At 36.9% G+C, this 20962-nt stretch overlaps 4 protein-coding genes across 7 annotated transcripts; all 4 read left to right on the top strand.

Annotated features, from left to right (window-relative positions):
* Positions 1–486: 486 nt before the first annotated feature.
* LOC112499698 (transcription initiation factor TFIID subunit 11-like) lies at positions 487–6523 on the top strand. Its single transcript, XM_025103028.1, has 5 exons — positions 487–573; positions 3900–4282; positions 4439–4526; positions 5383–5482; positions 6103–6523. Exons 2-5 carry the CDS (start codon positions 3957–3959, stop codon positions 6228–6230), a joined length of 642 nt encoding a protein of 213 aa, XP_024958796.1. The 5' UTR covers positions 487–573; positions 3900–3956; the 3' UTR covers positions 6231–6523.
* Positions 6524–8395: 1872 nt separating this feature from the next.
* On the top strand, positions 8396–9743 carry LOC112499720. Its single transcript, XM_025103059.1, has one exon. It carries the CDS (start codon positions 8457–8459, stop codon positions 9315–9317), a length of 861 nt encoding a protein of 286 aa, XP_024958827.1. The 5' UTR covers positions 8396–8456; the 3' UTR covers positions 9318–9743.
* Positions 9744–11117: 1374 nt separating this feature from the next.
* On the top strand, positions 11118–15728 carry LOC112499718. 4 transcript variants are annotated; one of them, XM_025103058.1, is made up of 4 exons: positions 11118–11136; positions 11712–15004; positions 15091–15293; positions 15382–15728. In XM_025103058.1, the coding sequence occupies exon 2, from the start codon at positions 11896–11898 to the stop codon at positions 14761–14763; it is 2868 nt and encodes a 955-aa protein (XP_024958826.1). In that variant the 5' UTR covers positions 11118–11136; positions 11712–11895; the 3' UTR covers positions 14764–15004; positions 15091–15293; positions 15382–15728. The 4 variants fall into 4 exon arrangements, with proteins under 4 accessions (XP_024958826.1, XP_024958824.1, XP_024958823.1 ...); XM_025103056.1 differs by lacking the exon at positions 11118–11136 and having other exon boundaries at positions 11647–11798; positions 11881–15004; positions 15123–15293; XM_025103055.1 differs by lacking the exon at positions 11118–11136 and having other exon boundaries at positions 11647–11798; positions 11881–15004.
* A 1464-nt stretch (positions 15729–17192) lies between these two features.
* LOC112499680 (SPX domain-containing protein 3) lies at positions 17193–19043 on the top strand. Its single transcript, XM_025103003.1, has 3 exons — positions 17193–17408; positions 18317–18467; positions 18679–19043. Exons 1-3 carry the CDS (start codon positions 17193–17195, stop codon positions 19041–19043), a joined length of 732 nt encoding a protein of 243 aa, XP_024958771.1.
* Positions 19044–20962: the final 1919 nt, after the last annotated feature.

Here is a 20962-nt window from a genome sequence, read left to right as displayed (position 1 = left end):
TTACCATAATAGTATGTAATCGTTAAACTTTGAACATTTATCATTATAGTATGTAATCGTTAAACTTTGAACATTTTCTATTAGTCTATTATGGTTTGTAATCGTTAAACAATATTTGTAACCATTATTCTGTATAATTTATATTTTTGCTTATTTATTTAGTGTTTTGGCAACGTTATATTTTTTATTTCTAAATAACAAAATTTTAATATTTTAGGAAGCGGGTACCCGGAACCGGAACCGGTTTCCAGCGGTTCCGGTTCCAAAAATTTAAGAACCGCTCTAATCGGTACTGATTCCGGTTCCAATATTCCAAGAACTGCCGGTTCCAATTCCGGTTTCTATCAAAAAGGACGGGTACCCGTCTATGCTCACGCCTAGTCTAAATGGTAGAAATAATTGATCTTAGGAAGATATTTAAATACTTGAGGGACTATTTTTGTAAATTGTAAAAAGAAAGAAAACAACTAAAGACATGCATCTCCATTTCACTCCCAAGCATAGAGTTCGGCTTTGGTTCCTATGCTGTTCGATAGTTTCAGTACGGTGATTTACATCAAAAACGATAGTCAGGTAAATTGTTTTTCTTGAATCTTTACATGTGTGATTCGAATATTACTGTCTATGTTGGATTTGCATAGTTGTAACTAGACCTAATTCATATGTAAAACCCTAATTTTTAGCTCTTCTTTTTGTTGTAATTTTGTGGGAAATGTCTTGGTAGTTATTTGGGAATGAGGAACATGTACATGGGATTACTTTGATTTTTTTTCTGTTGAGTATTCTTTTGATTTTGATTTTGATTTACACTCTATTTCGAAGCTGCGATTGAAAAACCCTTAAAAACGAGATGTTTTATCCCAATTAACAGTTGCTGAGTCCTAAATGCATCTGCTGTCTGCAATAATGGAATTCTTTTTTAACAGATTGTTGCCAACTGTAGCCACCTAGTATTAATTGCTTTCTGGTTTAGAATTCGATTGAGCCCTAATAATTGCAACCTGATTGTTGTTTTTCGCAAACATCTTCGAAGTTAAATTTAGTTTATTAAAGTTTAAATTCAAGTGTCGCTTCAATAAACACAATTACTTGAACTGAAGGTGGGCATTTCAACTGCTCTTAACTATTTCGGATTCTTCAAGTTAAGAAACAGGTTTTTGTAGGGCTTAATGTACTTCTTGCTTTAGAAATAGGTTTTTGTTGATTCTTTGATCAGTTGATAAATTTTAAATTTATCAGCAAATCAAGACCAAATCCCCATCTTTCTTAACAGGAACAGAGAACATGTGTGAGCAAGAGAGATGGAAAATTCGTCTATAGTTGCAAGTTTAATAGTTATTTATGTGACACACGACATTCGTTCGTTAGCGTATTTGTGTTGCTCCATTGACATCTGATTCATGTTAGAACTGTCTTTAAAACAAAAGCTGAGGTGGTTGCGGGGTGGGTGAGAAGAGAACATCTCGGGTTACATTTGGCATGAGATGGTGGCTTTGGTATTTTTTGTGAGCTAGGCAATGTGGTGAATTCCGTCAAGTTGTATCCCTTCCATGCAAAGCACATAGGGCGAAAACACTTAGAGGACTATAAGGCATTTGGATTTAGATACCGTTGTAGACTTGTAGTTTCTAGAGGTCGCTTTTATAGGAGAGCATCATAGCTTTATCATCCTTCCATCTTAAGAAAACTATACACCAATGCTATATGAAATATGTGAAAACTGCTTCTTTTCATTTATGTTTGTCCGAGTAGAAATATATACACAATATGTTATACAAATGGCCGACTCCTATAAATCAGGATCTAATATAATAAAAATCTTTCCTAATATATTGGATTAGTATTTTAGGTAACTTATCTCCTAAGAGTCAACTATAAAGCTTGATACAACTAACCATACACTTGGATTGATTTCTTACCTTCCCCACAAGCCAGGTGATATAAGTTCTCCAAACCAAGTATGGTACTTAGTTCATTGAGATTGGGCTGAAACATAACCTTAGCCAAGATGGCTGCTGCTTGTTGCCTAGATTGAACGTAGTCGAGTGAGTTTTTCTTGCTTTCAATTTTCTCAATGATGAAGTGCCTGTCATTCTCCACATGCCTAATTTGATCATGATGGACAAGATTTTTGGCAATTGTGACCGTTTACAGGTTACCCACATATGATCATGATAGAATTCAAAGTTCCAATCTTAAGTTCGTTTAGCAGTCGTAATATCCAAATTGCTTCACAGATGTCCAAGGCTAATGCATGAAACTCAGCCTCGACACTGCTACTATATATTACTCTTTGTTTTTTTGCTATGCTAGGTCATCTAGATGTGGATTTTGGGTCACAAGGAGATCCAACCCAATCAACATCAGCATAAACTTCCAATGTCTAATGGACCGGTTTTCTAAACATAAATCCTTCCTAGGTTTTTCTCCTAGTATCTTAAGATGCAGACCATGCGGGTTACTGCCTTTAAGTGATTTACTCGCGGGTTAAAATGACTAAAAACACTTACTGCAAATCATTCACATGGAGTTCCTTAGTCTCAAAAACGTTTACTCACGGTTGCCAATAAAATGACTAAAAACGCTTCCCTTGGTTATCCTTCATCTCAAATCCAAAAGGTATATCCATATAGACTTCCTTGATTAGATTTCCATTTAAAAAAAGTTCTTGACATCAAGTTGGAATAGTGGCTAATCCTGGTTAACTGCAATAGACAACAAGACACAAATTGTGTTGAGAGGAAAATAAAGGTTTTCTGATAATCAACTCTATGTTTTGCCACTAGTCGAGCTTTGTATTTATCTCCGGCTACCTTTCTAATTGATTGAGAAATCTATTTGCAACCCACTGTCTTCTTCCTTCCTGTAGGTAGTTTTGTTAATACTAAGGGCCGGGGTTTGAGAGAGGAAATGTAGGGTTCCTACATCTACAGCTTTGATACCATGAAATTATATGAAATATGTGAAAAGTGCTTCTTTTCGTTTACATTTGACTGAATACGTGTATATATATACACATCACATAATATCTTATACATATCCTTGATATGCTTCTTTTCAGTTTCCCTAGACTTTACTTCCAAATGAGATATACTATCTCCTAAGAATATGTTATACAATATGATACAACTAAACATATCCCTAGATTGATATCCTACATACACTTTGGTTTTGTCAAATGGTCTCATTTTCTGTTGTCGTTTTAATATGACTTCTAAAACTTTAAAGATAAAAAACTGGTAGTTCATTAAAATTTAGAACAAGTGCTAACAAGTAGAAAAGGTTTGTGGTGCAATTTGTGTCCATATTTTGTGTCAATTTTATACTTCGGAAAAATGTAAGCTTTTTGGTCATAGCCTCATAAGTTCGAATTCAAAGATTATAATGTAGCTCTATCTTTATGGAATGGTAGGAGTGATGATTGATGAAAAGCAATTGCCTCTTTGTTTGAGCTAATTATAATCAAGTTATTGGAACTAACTCAAAACTCTTCTTGCTTCCTCCTTTTGTTGGAAGTGGAGTATTATTCAGACCTTTTATAGATGACATGATGATTTTGTGAAATTATTAATGTGTTTGTCACACAAGTTCTTACATCTGTGCTTTTTAGCTAAGTAGATTCTTGGCTTTCTGTTCTAATTTTGTCTTAGAAATTTTTCTTTCCATATTTGTGGCTTATAGTTATGCTTTCCATATCTTTTACTAAACCTTTCTTACAAGCCGGGTGTTGGGGAGGGAGAGGGGGAGGGGTTGGAAACAACTCTCTAGGTAAGGTCTGCTTACATCTTCTCCCCTCCCCCCCCCCCCCCCCCCCAAAACCAAAAAAAAGACCCTATCTCTGGGTGGGATATATTGGTTTTGTTTGGTTTACTTAATTTCTTACATCTATTTCTTCCCAGAATCTGACGAAAGCACATTAGTGCATACTAGTTAGCAACATAGAGAAAGAAAATACCATGAAGCAATCCAAGGATCCTTTTGAAGTAGCAGCCGATGAACAAGAGGAATCACCGCCTGATTCTCCCGTTGGTCATGATGAGACCGAAACTCAACCTCCATCTGCACAACCCACTGTTAGTTCCCAGGGAGCTGACGTGGACACCAACAGTATTCGTCCTTCAAACCCACAAAAAGCAACAATTGCATCAGCCTCCACTTCAGCAGCCGCTGCCAAAACCGTTAAGAACAAAGAAGATTATGACGAGGAAGAAGAGGAGAACATGGATGTTGAACTTGGAAAAGTCCCGTCTTCTAGCGATCCAGACAAAATGGCCAAGATGCAGTATGGTTTGATATGTTAATATTGCTTTTCTTGCTATTCCAGATGTCCAAAATAAATGTCCGCAATAAAAACGTGCACAATTTTATGTTTTCTATTTGGATCTGTCAAATAGTAGCTGGATCAGCAAACTAAGCATCGGATTGATGTTTTCTCCAGGTCTATATTATCCCAATTTACCGAGGGACAAATGAGTAGATATGAGTCTTTCCGAAGATCTGGATTTCAGAAATCTGTCATGAAAAGGGTACGTTATCTCTCTCTCTCTCTCTCTCTCTCTCGCGTGCCCACATGCACAAACACACGTGGATCTGAATCCCTCATACTCATTTAAGTCATTCACCTAAATTAGATCAAATCAAACGGACCAAGTAAATTCACATAGAGATAGGGTCTAGGGAGGGTAACGGCCTGTTTGTTAGCAGCTTAATGAGCTTAATGGGTCTCACAGCTTATTCAGTCAACTATACATGACTGTTTGGTAGTGGCTTAATGATATAGAAAGTGGCTTATTCAGTAAGCTTCTACGGGGGAGCTTCATGCAGAAAGCCAAGTTTTATCCAAACTGCCCTTCCCAATTAGAAAACATGCTCATTCCATTTATGAAAAAACCATCCTAAACGAAAATCTTCCCAACCTGTATAGACAGATTAATCCACACAAACAGCTTTATATATACATTAATGGAAAACCAACCAAGCAACCGTTAAGATGTATGTAGAGCTTACCTCTACCCCAAAGGGGTACAGTTTCTGTAAATACCCTTGGCTTGCAGAACAAATAAACAAAACAGGCGAGTAAGAAGTAGGTGAGAGTGTGTACAAGCAAACAGACAACATATCAGAGTAGAGTTAGGAAACATGATCAAATCTATATTTCTCCTCACACCATATAAACCTAAATGGAAATACCGAAGGTTAAATGGTCTAAATATAAAATCTGGTTACTTTAATAGCTTTTTTGTGTTCACAGTGGTCTGAAACTACACAAAAAATACAGTTCTATGAACCGTTATCCAGTTCCAACTTACAATTACTGTAAGAATAATCTGGTCATGCATTTGGTAATTAACGTTATTCTGTTATATCGTGTCATGAATACAGTTATTAGGCAGCATCACTGGAAGCAACAAAATTTCTATGCCCATGACTATTGTGGTATCTGGAATCGCAAAGATTTTTGTTGGTGAACTCGTTGAAACAGGTATGTAGCACATCGTCTCACACACACACATCCAGGCAAATTACTTAGAGTGCGTTTGGGGTAGTAGACTAGACTGAACGGTGAGAGTGAGGTAGGCGGGTGAAAGAATCATGGGAGGCTTTAAGGTAGTTTAGTAATTTACTGATCTTGTCCTATCTCCTTGATTTTTGTTTGGGTTATCTAGCTAAAAGACCTCTTGACAAGTGGTTTTCAAATACATGACCTTATGAGTTCTTACAGGTTTATAGGCATTCTTGTGTATGAAAGTGACATTATCAAACCTGTCATAAATTCATGGATAAAAAACCCTTGCGAGAAAGTCATTTAACCAAAAAACCCTTTTTGTTCTACCCATTTTTGCAGGACAGCAAAAAAAAAAACGTTTGTCGCGGTCCTGTCCTGTCCCAGTCTAATATCACGTCAAACGTGGGACAAGAAGTTTTTGTACTGTCCTGTCCCAGTCTAATATCACGCCAAACATGGCACAAGAAGTTTTTGTAATGTCCTGCCCCAGTCTAATATCACGCCGAACATAGCACAAGAAGTTTTTGTACTGTCATGTCCTGCATACCAAAATAAAAGCATGCCATGATCTTATGAATTGATGTATGACTTTGCAGCGAAGGTAGTGATTATAGAGAGAAAGGAAACTGGGCCGATCAGGCCATGCCACATTCGAGAAGCATACAGAAGGCTTAAACTAGAAGGCAAGATACCGAAAAGATCAGTTCAGAGGCTCTTTCGGTAAACGTATCTTCATCCCTCTTCTATAAACCAATTCCAGTTGTTGAGGTTGGTTTTCTTGATGAATTCTTTCCATGTTTGCCGTATTGAAAGAAACCTGTGTTTGATGCTTTAGGATGTACAGCTTATCCTAGAACAGGTTCATAGTGATGAATCATATCATAATGGGTGTTAGAAATAGAATTGGTGTAGTAATATCCATATGTCAAGATTACATCATGGTTTTGTTGTAAAATTATTGAAATTAATGTGGTTTGTTGTAAAATCACCATAGTAACTTGTATGTGTGATTATATATATTCATTTTATCATCAAAATATGCCATTTTTTTCTTTTTTTTAAGAGAAAATGGAGATTTTTTGCAATTCTTTTTGCTCCAACAGATTCTTGAATGAAATTCTTCAAATTTGATATATCCCTAAAAATGATTACCATGAGAAATAAATATTTTTTAATTATATTGAAACATTGAAATTACGTGTTTAAAATTTTGAATTTTGAAATTAAAGGGAGAAGCTACCGGAGTTGAATGTATTTTTCGCTCGCTACATCAGCATGGTAACCGGTTAATGCTTCAATCGGTTATCCGGTACTTTTTTTTAATTAACCTGGATATCCAACCCGCTATGCGAGCCGACTAATCTCAGGGCGACCACCTGTTTTGCTGATAGCCCGGAGTCACCGCATTTGAACTTTCGTGGCCATAAGGGGATTTTTATTCCTCATTGGATTTGAACCTGAGACCTCCTGGTATTTTTGATCTTTGGAGTCAAGTTCAAACCAATCAGGGGGTGGTTTAAAACTTCACATCTTATATACTAAAATGGAAGTTTTGAATGTGCGCTACCTAAAATAAGAATCAAGTTAAAGTACGTTACTTTTTCATGTAATTTATCCGATATTTTTCTTAAAGTATAAGATAAATACTAGATTATTTATAAGAAAATAAACAATTTAGCTCAAAAAAAGGAAGAAAAATATCTTATTTTGTTGAGAGGTAAATTACATTAAAAAAATAACATACTTTTAGTCAAGGTTCTAAGTGGTGTGTAAATTAGTGTGGTTGTGATGTCAAGCTCAAGCCTTAGGAGACACGATGAGGCTACGTCGTTTTTTAAGGTGTGACTTATGACAATAAATTTGTATGTTAGTCATTAAGTCAATGATAATAAACAGTTAAATGAGCTTAAATGTAAAAAAACTAAAAAGTAAGACACTAGATAGGTAAAAAGAAAATCAAATATCACTTTACAAAAACCATGTAATAGGCCATGATGTGCCACATGTTTAAAGTGACCTAAGACATGAATCTTGAGTTATAACGCTCAATGACGTGTCACATGCTTAACGTGACGTGAGACATGAGTCTTGAGCTACAGTGTGTCATGACACATGCTTAACGTGATGTGAAACACAAGTCTTGAGTCACAACATGCCACAATAATGATCATGGTCAGTAACATTGTTGTCATTCACTTCATATTTAAGATTTTTATAGTTTGAAAAATGTCTATTTTAAAATACAAAACAATTAGATATAACACACTCCCAAGACCCTGGAAGGTATTACGGAAAATAAATAACAATAATACTAAAAACGGAATAAACTAAAAAAAAAATCATCATGAAATTCAATAAAAGCCTAACCCGATCGTTTCCTGAGATACACAATATGTGTTAGCTTAACAAAGCCAAATGAATTCATGAAATACTAAGACCACGTAACATTAAGCATTGTAATAACAAATTACCAAACTTATGGCTGACCACCGACCAATTATAAACTAATTTCATTCACTTTGGGGTGTTACAGATAACATATATATATATATATAAAAGTTATAATGTTTAACTTCTTTAAAAACTTCTTATTACCGGTTTGACATAGGTATAAGCTGTTTATTCAAACACTCAAAAATGCTTATTACCAGTGCCACAACGGAATAAGTAAATAAGTTATTTTTATAAGCAATCACAAACACTGTCATAATTTTTTTCTTAAAAAAATTGACTTTTAATATTATATTGTAAAAATATTATAAATAAAATTACAAAAAGCAAAATATGTAAAAAAAAAAAAAAGAGAAATCCTTTTTCGTCGTCAACCCTGCTGCAAAGTGATTCCTCCCCCTCTACCAAACATTTGAAAATGTTTGGAAGACAAAACCCCTAATTTCTCGTACAAATTTCACAAATTCCCTCAATTTCTCGATCCATTTCTTACACAAAAATGGAATCAAAACGTCAGTTGATCGATTCCCTCACCTCCCATATCTCTCTCTACAGTTCCCATTCACCATCTTCATCAAACCCTAACCCTAACCCTAACCCTAGATCCTCCATTCTCAAATGGTTTTCATCACTCACACCTCACCAGCGACAATCCCACCTCACTATCATCGATAAATCCTTCACCCAGCTTCTAATCCAGTTGCAATTCAAACTCAACAACAATGGCCATGGTTCTTTCATCATCCTCCCTGACATACCATCTTCCTCATCCAACCCTAATCTCCCCACTTTCTGTTTCCGAAAATCTCATGGTCTGTTGACGAGAATTAGCCAGCTTTCAAATTCTGAAAAGCGTATTCGCGACTCTGTACAGTTGTTTGATTCGAAAGAAGGTGAGAGTTTTGGTTCTTGTTGTTGTAATTGTTTAGATTCTATGACTGTTGGTAGAAATCTAGTTGAAAATGTGGATACGTTTGTTGAGGCTATGGATGGGGTCTCGAATGGGGAATTTTTGAGAGGGGAGGAGAGTGTGTTATTGGGATCATTGGATTGGGTGGAATTCAATTGGTTGAAGGCTAAAGGGTATTATAGTTTGGAGGCTTTTGTAGCAAATAGGTTAGAATTGGCGTTGAGGTTATCATGGTTGCATTTGAATGTTGGCAAGAAAAGAGGGATGAAATTGAAAGAGAAGTCTGTTTGTGCAGCTGCGGGTGTGGCGGCAAATGTGTATTGGAGGAAGAAAGGGTGTGTGGAATGGTGGATGAAGTTGGATGATCAAAAGAAGAAGAAAGCTTTTCGAATAGTATTGGGAAAATCTGCAAGATTGCTGGTACTTTTTTCTGTGAACTCTTTTATGTAATTAACTGTTGTGCTCTTCATTCTGATAGGCAACTGACCAAAAAAAATCTGTTGTTGATGCTAAATGCTGTTCTATATGCATAAGTTTCAGTTGGTTTCATATGGGATTGCTAGAATTTTTAGTTTTCCCATCTTCTTTTGTACCAGACACACCCTTACCACTTCACTAAAGTGCTTACCACTTCAATACACTTATATACAGAAACCTTGTGTTTGTTTTTCATTATGTTTTCTTTTGCTCATCTGATACTGTGTAGTGTGTTCTGGTTGATGAAGAACACTAGGGTGCAACTGAGAGTCTTTATGTTCTGATCTAGGTTCAATACATACATCAGGGTGGTAAAGATTGATTTGTTACATAAGTCGGGAACTCAGGATAGTTGAGAGTAATTCAAGGATTTGACTACTTCTTATGCTTATGCTTCTTTGCTACCTATCTTAATCTTTGAGTAAATTACAGTTTCCCCTTTTGATCTTGTTGAAAAAACCACACACATCAATATATGCATTTTTCTAGCCACATATCATTTTTCTGGTCATACATTAGACCAGGAGTGTGTAGTTTATTCCTTCCTTAGGTTATGTTTCTATGTTCTTGCTTTTATCTGAATGTTTTGATTGTTGTTGCTTACTTCTAACTCTTTTCCAACTTTTATCACTGCCTTTAGTACTATCAAGTTTTTAATCTATGTTCTTCCTCCGTAAATTTTTGAGCATGTTGTACCCTTCTTTATGCATACTTTGCACAAGCTGGGGGTATCGCTCTACTCCTTGAGGTAGAAGTCTCTGCCCACATCCCACCCCTTCCATGCCCCACCTCTGGGTGACTTCTGGGTTCGTTTGTTTTGGTTTTATATTATTTTTCTGGTATCAAACTTTCTAGGCTTAGCAGAAGGACATATATTAATATCATAACAAAATACTCATTGCCCCTTTTCTGGATGTAATTACTAAAGCTTCAAAATGAAACAGTGCTAATAAACACTGGAAACTTCTAGGATACCATGTCTTGGACCTTGTACGTGTAGTGCTTCCATGGCTGTTTAATGAACCCAAACAATAGGTATTACAAGTATAGTTCTCCTAACATTTGGATCCATGTATTATTTTGTGCTTATGTGATAAACTAGGCTTCAAAGTTGTCCATGGTAGGGGGTATTGCACACTTTGACCTTTTATTTATTTCTCGAATGAATTTATGTCGTTTGTAGCATCTCTTTTCATGGTTGATGTGGCATTTTGAGATAGCAGGAAGCCAAGAATGATGTAATGTTTGTAATTTTCAGACTCATGATATTTTATATGGAAGAAGCAGTGGCGTGGAGGATGAGCTGCAGATCACTAGCGGGAAAGACAAACAACCCCCAAGATACAGTCACCCTAGGTGGCACCAAGAAACCATTGAGACCCTTAGAGGAAAATATATAGAATCAGAGCTTACTCTGTTTATTCCTCCATCTAATAAACCATCTCCGATAACCCATTATTTTAATCGTCTATTAATTGTTTGTGAGGTTTCAACTATGTTACTAGCATTTGAGCATGGTCAATTTGATGAAGAAGCATTGTTCTTTAGCTCATTGGGGTCTATTAGTACGATTTTTGATCACATATTAAGGAGATTGCGAGGTTTGCTCATGGTTGTTTCACTTGATTTCACAAAACTTGAGCTCCTTGAAGATCTAAGTTCAACCAAGTCCGTCAAGAAGCCAAAACAGAAACTTGTTTCTGGTAAGAAGGGGAAGGCACGTGATGTAAACAAACCGATTCCTGTTCAACGATCTATTAAGAGTAATTCAACTTCAAACAAGCCTGCCAAGGTGCACTTATTTTATTTTTATGTGTGTTTTAGCCTTATTTTGGTACTAATTTATTCTTTCTAACCCTTTATTTTTGTATAATTGCAAAAATGGCCTGTAAAAACACAAGATATTATAGGTCGACTAGAGCCTTCTCATATTTTCTTTATTTAGATTTCCATTTTTACAGAAGACAAAATCGACCTTAAGAAAAGTATTGATTTCCATGTTTACTGAATTAGAGCCTTTTCTAAAAAGCCATTTAAAGCGTTTTCTAAGTGATTTCATATTTCATGTTTCAAGTTTAATACCCTTTTTATATGTTTTTGGAATGATTTCACGAAATATGAAGAGATTTCGCAAAATCTTCCCTCACTTCCAAACTAGCGTTCAGTAATCGGTCAAAGGTTGAAAAAGTGGGCTCTTTTGCAAAATGGTTTGCAAACTGGTGGGCCATTTTGTAACAAACCTGATGAATTGGGCTAGTTTGTGTAATGTCCCATCCGAGGTGGACCACTTTTTGTGATTATCCCTTTGTTTTTATGTTTTTTATACCAGGAGTGAGCCGTCTTCTGACTTGTAACGGAATATTTCAGGATGAGGGAGATAAGTTGGATGTTCATGGCAGTGTAGTTCTGGAAAAGGATATAAAAAAAGAGACTCCATCCGCAGCGGTTGAAATGGTTGTGCTTGTCTTTGTATGTGAAATTAAGGATCCTATGTTTTATGATGATGAATGGTTTGTAACTCATTAACTGTTATCAGGAACATGGTGACGGAATGGTTAATGGAACAGTTCAAAGCACCTCAAAGAAGAGTAAAAGGGCGAAAAAGAAACATAAGAAAGATACAGTCAAAAGTATCGTTTCTCAAAGTGCTCCTGTGAAATCCCGTTCTTCAGCCATTTCTCATGGTGAGTTTAGACCTGATGAAAACAAATCAGAAATTATGTTCAATGGCACTTCCGTTGATGATCATAATCCAACAGAATCTAGCACTCTTGCCACCATAAATCAACCCCTTCTGGAAAGAGTTATAGGAAATCAAGATGACGGAAAAGAAAATCCTGATGTTACTGATTCTTCTAATGTTGAAAATGATACGATCATTGACGGTCAAAATGTTGACTTTGTCGGTCGTGAGAATGTAAAGGAAATGGAGACACAATCTTTAGTTTCAGAAGTGACCCAAGTTACTAAAAAGGAAAAGAATCTTCCGCCGAATAAAGAACGAGATTCTAGAACCGTGAGCTCTTCAGGAAACCCGCCATACGAGTGGCCAAGTGCAGCCCCTCAATTATCATTTGTGAACTCACACCTCCCTGCCACCACCGATAGATTGCATCTAGACGTTGGTCATAACTGGCAAAACCATTTCCACCAGTCGGGCTTTGTGCACACGATGCATCAGGTTAGGAATTCACCGATTGAAAATGGATGCAAACCGATGCCAATGAGCTTGGATTGGCCGCCAATGGTTCACAGTATTAATGGATTGGTTCCGTCAATGGCTTGTAGCTATAACACAGGATATATGTCAAGAAGACAACCCTTTAAGCAAAGTTTTAGTGCTGGTGAATTTGTGGACTCTTCTCACATAGCCAATTCGTCGGAAATGGTGGAGGAACACGATGGTCACTGGTTAGGTGAAGAAGATTTTGCGGTTTCCGGGATGGATTATAGTCAGTACTTTGGCGGTGGTGTGATGTATTGGGATTCATCTGATCACCCGGTGGCTAGTTTTTCCAGGCCACCTTCTCTTAGTTCAGATGATAGTTCGTGGGCTTGGCGGGAAGCAGATATGAACCGGACCGTTGACGATATGGTTGCGTTTTCATCGTCGTATAGTACTAACGGTTTGACTTCACCGTCTGCTTCGTCCTTCTGCTCGCCTTTTGAACCTCTTGGCTATGTTATACCTGGTGAGGTAACTGGAAAAGTGCTGCATTCTTCATCAACGATGACGGATTTATCTGAGGAGAATGTTTCTGGTTCTTTGGCCACTTTTCCTGGAGATATTGAGGCAAAAACTGGAGATTTATTCCCGTATCCTATTTTACGACCTATTATCATTCCAAACATATCGCGGGATAGATCACGGGAGTTTAAGCGGAATCACGAGCATAAAAGTCCGTGTGTGCCTCCTAGCAGGCGAGAAGAACCTCCGATTAAGAGACCACCTTCGCCGGTTGTACTTTGTGTTCCACGGCCCTCCCCTGTGGGGGATGCCCGGAAACACCGAGGCTTTCCGACCGTTCGATCTGGTAGCTCGAGCCCACGTCATTGGGGGGTGAAAGGTTGGTTTCATGACGGAATTAGTTTTGAGGAATGTTGTGTTAGAGTCGATGGAAGTGAAGTCGTTTGGCCTTCGTGGAGAAAGAAAAGTCTTTCGGCTCGGCAATTGACTCAGACTTTACCGGGGGCCATTTTGCAGGATCGACTCATTGCGATCTCGCAGCTAACTCGCGATCAAGAACATCCTGATTTGGCGATTCCGCTTCAATCGCCGGAATTACTCGATTGTTCTGTGCGAAAGGCGTCTCTTCCTGTGATGCACAGCCTCCTGAACGATGAAATGGACGCATTCTGCAAGCGGGTCGCTGGAGTAAACATGACTAGAAAGCCGTATATCAACTGGGCGGTCAAACGCGTTACACGTTCGCTTCAAGTCTTATGGCCACGTTCTCGAACCAACATCTTCGGTTCTAACGCAACCGGTTTATCCCTTCCAACAAGTGATGTCGATCTTGTCGTTTGCCTTCCTCCGGTTAGAAACTTAGAACCGATAAAAGAAGCCGGAATCTTGGAGGGTCGGAATGGAATCAAAGAAACATGTCTTCAACATGCTGCTAGATATCTCGTTAATCAAGAATGGGTAAAAAACGATTCCTTAAAAATCGTTGAGAATACTGCTATACCCATCATCATGCTCGTGGTTGAAGTTCCTTCCGATCTCATTGTTTCTTCCGTTTCAAATGTACCGTTGCTGAGACGCCCTCCTTTGACTTCTGTTGACCAAGAAATTTCCACTTCGAAGATGAGTACCGATGGTGGGAAAGACACAGATGTGCAGTCAATTCGGATTGACATTAGCTTTAAAGCACCATCACACACCGGATTACAAACTACCGAACTGGTCAAAGAGCTCACGGAACAATTTCCGGCAGCAACCCCTCTTGCCTTGGTGCTAAAACAGTTTCTGGCCGATCGGAGCCTGGATCAATCTTATTCCGGTGGCCTGAGTTCTTATTGTCTGATTCTGTTGATCACCCGCTTTCTTCAACATGAGCACCATTATGGCCGGCCGATTAACCAGAATTTCGGGGGTCTTCTTATGGATTTCTTTTACTTTTTCGGGAACGTGTTTGATCCACGCCAGATGCGTATTTCCGTTCAGGGAAGTGGGGTTTATATAAATCGGGAACGAGGGTACAGTATAGATCCAATTTATATCGATGATCCTTTGTTTCCTGCAAATAATGTGGGCAGGAATTGCTTTAGGATCCATCAATGCATAAAGGCATTTGCAGATGCTTATTCTACTTTAGAAGATCAGCTTGCTTCCCTTCCTGATAACCGTGATTCCAGCACCGGATCTTCATCGTTGAAGCTACTGCCGCTAATTATCCCAAGTATCGCCCCTTCGTAGATGTTGTCATTATACAAAGAACCTTCATATACATATGTGTATATATATGGAAGCGTACGGTTGTCAGGGTAAGCTTGCATGCACCTCGACTAATTCAATGGTCCTGAAGATAACAGCCAGGAAAATCGCCAGTCGTTATGTGGCGATTTATGGGAAGGAGTCTAAAAGCCCGACTTTGAGCTGACCCTTGTGGACCTTTCCATTTATTTCTCGTCTTCAAGGTCGGCGTAAATATGCCAATGTAAGCAATTGATTTTTTTTCTTCTTCTAGTAATCGAACCTATTCTTGAATTCGTGTGCCCTTACGATAAAGAAAACAATTATCAGGTATTATAGCGTAAATATGGCAATGTAAGCAGGTATTATGGCCTTGGTTCCTTCTGGCGGTGTACAAGATCGATATCCATTCCTTCGCCAAACAAAACAAACCCGGTACATCTCATTCAAAGGCAACGTCTGCTGGTTAAGATGTACGCAGACCAGTCCTCCAACGAGTAGAGCTGTTGTTTTTGTAAAGCGTAAGCAAAAAGGTAAGAACAAAGATATTATATCCTCATATCCTATCCTATGCACAAAGATCTTATATAGCTTATATTTCCTCTTTTTTGGGAATTATAGGTGTCCGGTCCAGCTTGTGTGCACCTTGACTAATCTCATGGGTCACTGAAGATAACAGCCAGGTAAATCTCCAGTGGCATTGAGGAGCCCTGAGACCTGACATTTATTTATCAGTTGAGTTGGTCTTCAAGGTTTATATGGCTTCTCTTTTGCGGGTTCATGGACTTGCCATAACGTGCTACACGAAGCTTATTTTAAGTCGATATAGCATCATATAGGACCGATATCTAGAGTGTATGTTGGAAATTTTTGGAAAACAATACAAATAAAAGAGGATGGATATGATGATTTAAGGAATCGAAGGGTGTTTGGATCTGCGTTTTGACGATTATTATGACTTTAGAAATTATCGTAGTAAGATGGATGATTACTTGATTTTATGTCTATCCTTGAAAATTAATCTCGGTCAGATCTGCAATTGCGATGGTAAAATGGTTGAATTTTACATTTTTTTGTCTTTTAGACAGTCGGCAATGGGTATTACAGATGTATTGACATTTGGTTAAATCTGAATAAGAACGGTTAATAGACAAATTTAAGGGGCTGTTTACCAAATACTTACCTGCTAAACGTGTACTAGTAAAATTTAACACTATTATTCACTCACTAGATAAGATTTTATTCCACCAAAACGGTATCGTATGCAACAATTTACCCTGTAAACGCTTACCGTGTTAAGAGTCGTTGTCCTCACTTACCGGGTAAGACTCTTGGTTCTTGTTTCGCTCATGCCGGGTAAGATTCTTAATCATTACTATATTCATCCGGTAAAGTAATATGACTTGGTGTTCATTTACTCGAGTAAGCGTTTGATAAACGACCCTAAATAAATTATGAATTTTACATAAATGGAAAAAAGCGAAAAGACAACTTAAGAAATAAATATAATATTCGTTTGGTTTGGTTCATATTTGAACAGTTTCCCACGTCCCATTTTCTGATTTATTTTCCTTTTTTATTGGAGATTCTTTCGGAGATTCGTAGGAATTATCCCTTTCCATAAATCCCAATTCTCCCATGCGTAAAGTTACAGCGACAGCAACAACCCACCTTAAAACACTCACAGTCATGCCACGTGTACATCACCCACCTCCATGATCCGCCTGTCATCTATTCCATGCGTCACTCTTACCCTCAATCTGTCCGTGAGTGTCCGGACCCGCTTGTATTCACCTTGACTAATCCCAAGGTCTGGAGAACAGTCCGGAGTCGAACCGGTACCCTCTAAGGAAAATCTCTAAACACCCAGACCTTATTGCCAGTTGAGCTAACCTCACAAGATATAAAAAACATACTTTGTATATCTCATCTGAAGGTACGGTCAGCCAGTTAAGGAAAGATATGATGTATTAAACTATACTTCTACCTCTAATGGGTAAAAAAAATTTGTTTTGAATCAAATTACGGCTACTAAATCAAGAATCCGAGGCAACATATTCTTGATTTTCTCTCAACGTATCACAGTAAAGACAACTGCCAAACAGTTCTAATTAAAAATAAGATAATATCAGTGTTTATCGATACATATTATTTTATTAACTAAAAAGTGATATTACTTGGTGTTGGTGTTGGTCCAAAGCATGAGTATTAGAAATGGAATATGCCAATAATTCTCTTGCATCAAAGACCCAATTCATACCTTTTTTTTTTCTAACTGCCACTTCATTCACGCCAAGCATATGCTCTCTAAATATTCTAACCCTTTTCTTTTCTTGCTAATAAAATCCCACAAATTTTCATCTTTTTTCATTACAAATCTTGATTTTGGGATGTGGGTTTTTTAGATCTTGATCAAGAAACCCCGAAAAAAGATGAAGTTCGGCAAGCGACTGAAGCAACACGTTCAAGAAACGTTGCCCGGGTGGCGGGATATGTATTTGAACTACAAAGATTTAAAGAAGCTTGTGAAGCTCATATCGGGGTACGGGAAATCAAAGGCGGCTTTTGTGTATCTTTTGGACAATGAGATCGATAAGTTTAACTTGTTTTTCATGGAACAAGAAGAGGATTTCGTTATTCGTCACAAGGTCAGTTTTTAGTCTCGATTTGTTTCTTATCATGATCTTGCATGTATTCGGGAGTTTTTTGTTTTTATTCCTATTGGGATGTTTTTTGTTTTATTTTTTCTGCTTTCTCGGTTAACTTTTATGTTAAGTGTCGACATAGATATTGTATTGTACTACTGATTATGTAATATTATAATAATCTGATAAGACAAGATCTGCAAACCAACCATAATAAAGAATGTTTAATTAAACATAAATATGTATAAAGAATTAAACACCCCACAATGAATTTGCTTATTTATCAGAAAGCCTGAACTCTAAAGATACTGAAAGGTTCTTGACTTAGCAATACTTGATTTATCAGTAAAACGCAATATCCATGGAGGTTAACAGTATTGGCTGTTAGTTTTGCTGTATATAAAATATTGTGTACTTAAAAAAGAAGTCTAATAATAATTTGGTAAATCTCGAGCCATATATAACATATTATATGGGTTTGGAAGAACTCCTAAGACAATTATGGTATTTTGTCTTGGATAATAACAACAGGATCAGTTTCGTTTTGTTGATAACTGTTTTGTCCTGTATGTTATATCAAAATCATCCCGTCACTTACAATCTCTCGTCACATCCCGAAGCCGTTCGTTAAAGATTCTACCCGTTACTTATTTTTTAAAATACGGCCTCATATCAGTTAGACCTAAACCATTTTATCCTCTATATATGTTGGAACCTCCCTTCAATCTTTACTGATCTTTTTTCGAGAGTAATTTAATGGGGTTTCGCATATTGTCACATGTATCGGCCTTCTTTCTATAAAGACTCTTTTGGAGAGCAATCTAATTAGGGTTTTTTTTTTACGGTTGAGTTGACTTGGTCAACGAAACGCAGTCTTTTTCGGTTTTACTTGAATTCTTTGAAATTTGCAGGAGTTGCAACAAAGAATAAAGAAGGTGAAGGAGGGTGAAGCATCATCAGAAGGAGAGTATGAAGAAGAGATGTCAAGAATTAGAAAAGACATAGTTGACTTTCATGGTGAAATGGTTCTTTTAGTCAACTATAGCAACATCAATTACACTGGTAAATCAACAAAGAAAAGTCAACCTTTTGACCATTATTGTCCAATCAAAATCTTGAAGTTAAAAGATCCAATTTTTATGAGTCTTTTTTATTTTTTATTTTGTGGGTTTCGTTTATATGATACCGCGAACGTATTTACTGAAAAACCCGCATAAAAAAAGTGAAGAAAAATGGTGTAAACGAATTGATTAGTTTTATAAATATGATACAGGAATGGCAAAGATTCTTAAGAAATACGACAAACGAACAGGAGGATTATTGCGTTTACCGTTCATACAAAAGGTGTTGGAGCAACCTTTCTTCACCACGGAGCTCATTTCGAAGCTTGTGAAAGAATGTGAAGCCACGATTGACGAGCTTTTTCCGACGGTGGTGGTGGCGGAGGAGATGAAAGAGTCAACGATCACGATGGCAGGAGAAGGGATTTTCAGAAACACGGTTGCAGCATTGATGACGATGAAAGAGATTAGAAAAGGGAGCTCGACTCAGAGTCATTTTTCTCTCCCGGCTCTAAATTTGCCGGATACTGAGCTTATTCGATCCTTTCAGTTCAACGCGCCCATACCCATCATATAACTTACACTTTTTTGTTTCAGTTTAGATTATGTACTGGTAAATCTCAATGTATTTGAGATAAAAACAAGCTTCGTAGTCTATGAGAAATATTAGAATATGATATTTTAACTCATTGGCAACCGGCAATGAGTGGTGTAATTTAACACATGATGTGTTTTTTTAAACGTTGAATACGTTATATTTCAGTTATTGGATCGTTAGCCTCAACAAGACCCATATGGGAAATCGTGCATTGTATTCGAGTTCTTATTTTGGTTACCTTACATGATGCTCGATATCGAGAGTTAATTAGGTGATGTAAGGTGGCAATACATTAGATATGTTCCTATATACGATAAGAAAGCAAGACATTAACCACAAGGGTGGTGCCTGATTGGTTTGAGCTTGGCTCCAAAGGTCAAAATCCCCTTGTGGCCACGGAAGTTCAAATGCAGTGACTCCGGGCTATCTACAAAGCAGGTGGTCGTCCTGGGATTAGTCGGCTCGCATATCGGGTTGGATATCTAGGTTAATAAAAAAAAAACAAGGCGTTTTGAGACATACGAACCAAAGAAATTTATGGGCATACGTTTGGTCCTTTATAAAAATCAAAATCACGCTTACAATACTATGATTTTATACATAATATGTCAACGGATTATTAGAAAAAATCTTGTATTTTAAAAACAGTTCTAAATAATTTGGTATGGTCTCGTTATAGCATGCTATGGTGTCAAGACTTGGCTTCACTGCTACGTTAATTCTTGTGGTTTCATTCTAATGCTTGACTTGCATTGTAACGTGCTATGACACATTACGATGTGTTATCACGCGTTACAATGCGTTATTTTGTAAGTGTGAGTTTTTTTTTTAATATATAACTTAAAGAATAAATGTTAATTATGTACGAGACCTAAGACTTAAATAAAGATAAAAAAGAAACTTAACAACTAAAACCTTAAATAGGTTCCTTACTCTCATTCCCATACACGAAGAGTCGAACACGAATTCTTTGAAAATTGAAGAAAGTAGTGGGTTGAGATTCAAGAGATTTAATGCTGATTTTACACCTTGATATTATTTTTATAAGCTCTATATATTTGATATCATTGATTCTTTTTTTTTTTTAGTTTTATATGAATTTAGTTTGTTCTACATTATTCAGAACAATATATATATATATATATATATATAGAGGTTCAAACGAGAACCCCTGTGATTTACGAAAACGCGAGAACAACTCAATAACCACAAACTTTTTTAATAAATAAATTAACTTTTATTATATATAAATACTTTAATAAAGGCAGTAATGTAATTAAGTAATTTTTATAATTTTTATTTTATTTTAACTAAACATGTTTATCTTCACGTTTCCACGTCTTCTTCTCCTTCATTGATCACGTCTTCTTCTCCTTCATTCATGCGTCTCCAAATCACACACATATCACACCAAATCGGTAGTCGATTTTTTAAGTTAACCATAGCCGAACGGAATCCTTGTGATAATTGTGTGATAATCACATGATTATCACACCCAAATCACACCAAATCGTGTTGATATAAGCGATAATGTGATAATTGTGTGATAATCACATGATTATCACACCCAAATCACACCAAATCATGTTGATATAAACGATAATGTGATAATTGTATGATAATCACATGATTATCACACCCATATCACACCAAATCGTGTGATATAAGCGATAGTGTGATAATTGTGTGATAATCACATGATTATCACACCCATATCACATAATTATCACACCAAAAATTTAACTTATCAACTAAAACGATAACCCAAGTGATGTATAACAGTGATTATCACACCCATATCACATGATTACACTGAAAAATTTAGCTTATCAACCAAAACGATAACCCAAGTGATGTATAACGGTGATTATCACACCCATCTCACATGATTATCACAC

Source organism: Cynara cardunculus, assembly GCF_001531365.2.
Source record: "Cynara cardunculus var. scolymus isolate 2C chromosome LG 16, CcrdV1, whole genome shotgun sequence".
NCBI classification, from domain to species: Eukaryota; Viridiplantae; Streptophyta; class Magnoliopsida; order Asterales; family Asteraceae; genus Cynara; species Cynara cardunculus.
This window is presented reverse-complemented; position numbering and strand designations above follow the sequence as displayed.

What these genes read in the sequence shown, in the direction of transcription:
- LOC112499718 (XM_025103056.1), top strand. Translation starts at nt 11,658, where the DNA reads ATGTTTTTTATACCAGGAGTGAGCCGTCTTCTGACTTGTAACGGAATA. An exon ending in CATCCGCAGCGGTTGAAATG is followed by an intron (nt 11,799 to 11,880) that starts GTTGTGCTTGTC and finishes AACTGTTATCAG; the next exon opens with GAACATGGTGACGGAATGGT.
- LOC112499720 (XM_025103059.1), top strand. Translation starts at nt 8,457, where the DNA reads ATGGAATCAAAACGTCAGTTGATCGATTCCCTCACCTCCCATATCTCT.
- LOC112499698 (XM_025103028.1), top strand. Translation starts at nt 3,957, where the DNA reads ATGAAGCAATCCAAGGATCCTTTTGAAGTAGCAGCCGATGAACAAGAG. An exon ending in GACAAAATGGCCAAGATGCA is followed by an intron (nt 4,283 to 4,438) that starts GTATGGTTTGAT and finishes TGTTTTCTCCAG; the next exon opens with GTCTATATTATCCCAATTTA. An exon ending in TGGTGAACTCGTTGAAACAG is followed by an intron (nt 5,483 to 6,102) that starts GTATGTAGCACA and finishes ATGACTTTGCAG; the next exon opens with CGAAGGTAGTGATTATAGAG.
- LOC112499680 (XM_025103003.1), top strand. Translation starts at nt 17,193, where the DNA reads ATGAAGTTCGGCAAGCGACTGAAGCAACACGTTCAAGAAACGTTGCCC. An exon ending in ATTTCGTTATTCGTCACAAG is followed by an intron (nt 17,409 to 18,316) that starts GTCAGTTTTTAG and finishes TGAAATTTGCAG; the next exon opens with GAGTTGCAACAAAGAATAAA. An exon ending in TAGCAACATCAATTACACTG is followed by an intron (nt 18,468 to 18,678) that starts GTAAATCAACAA and finishes AATATGATACAG; the next exon opens with GAATGGCAAAGATTCTTAAG.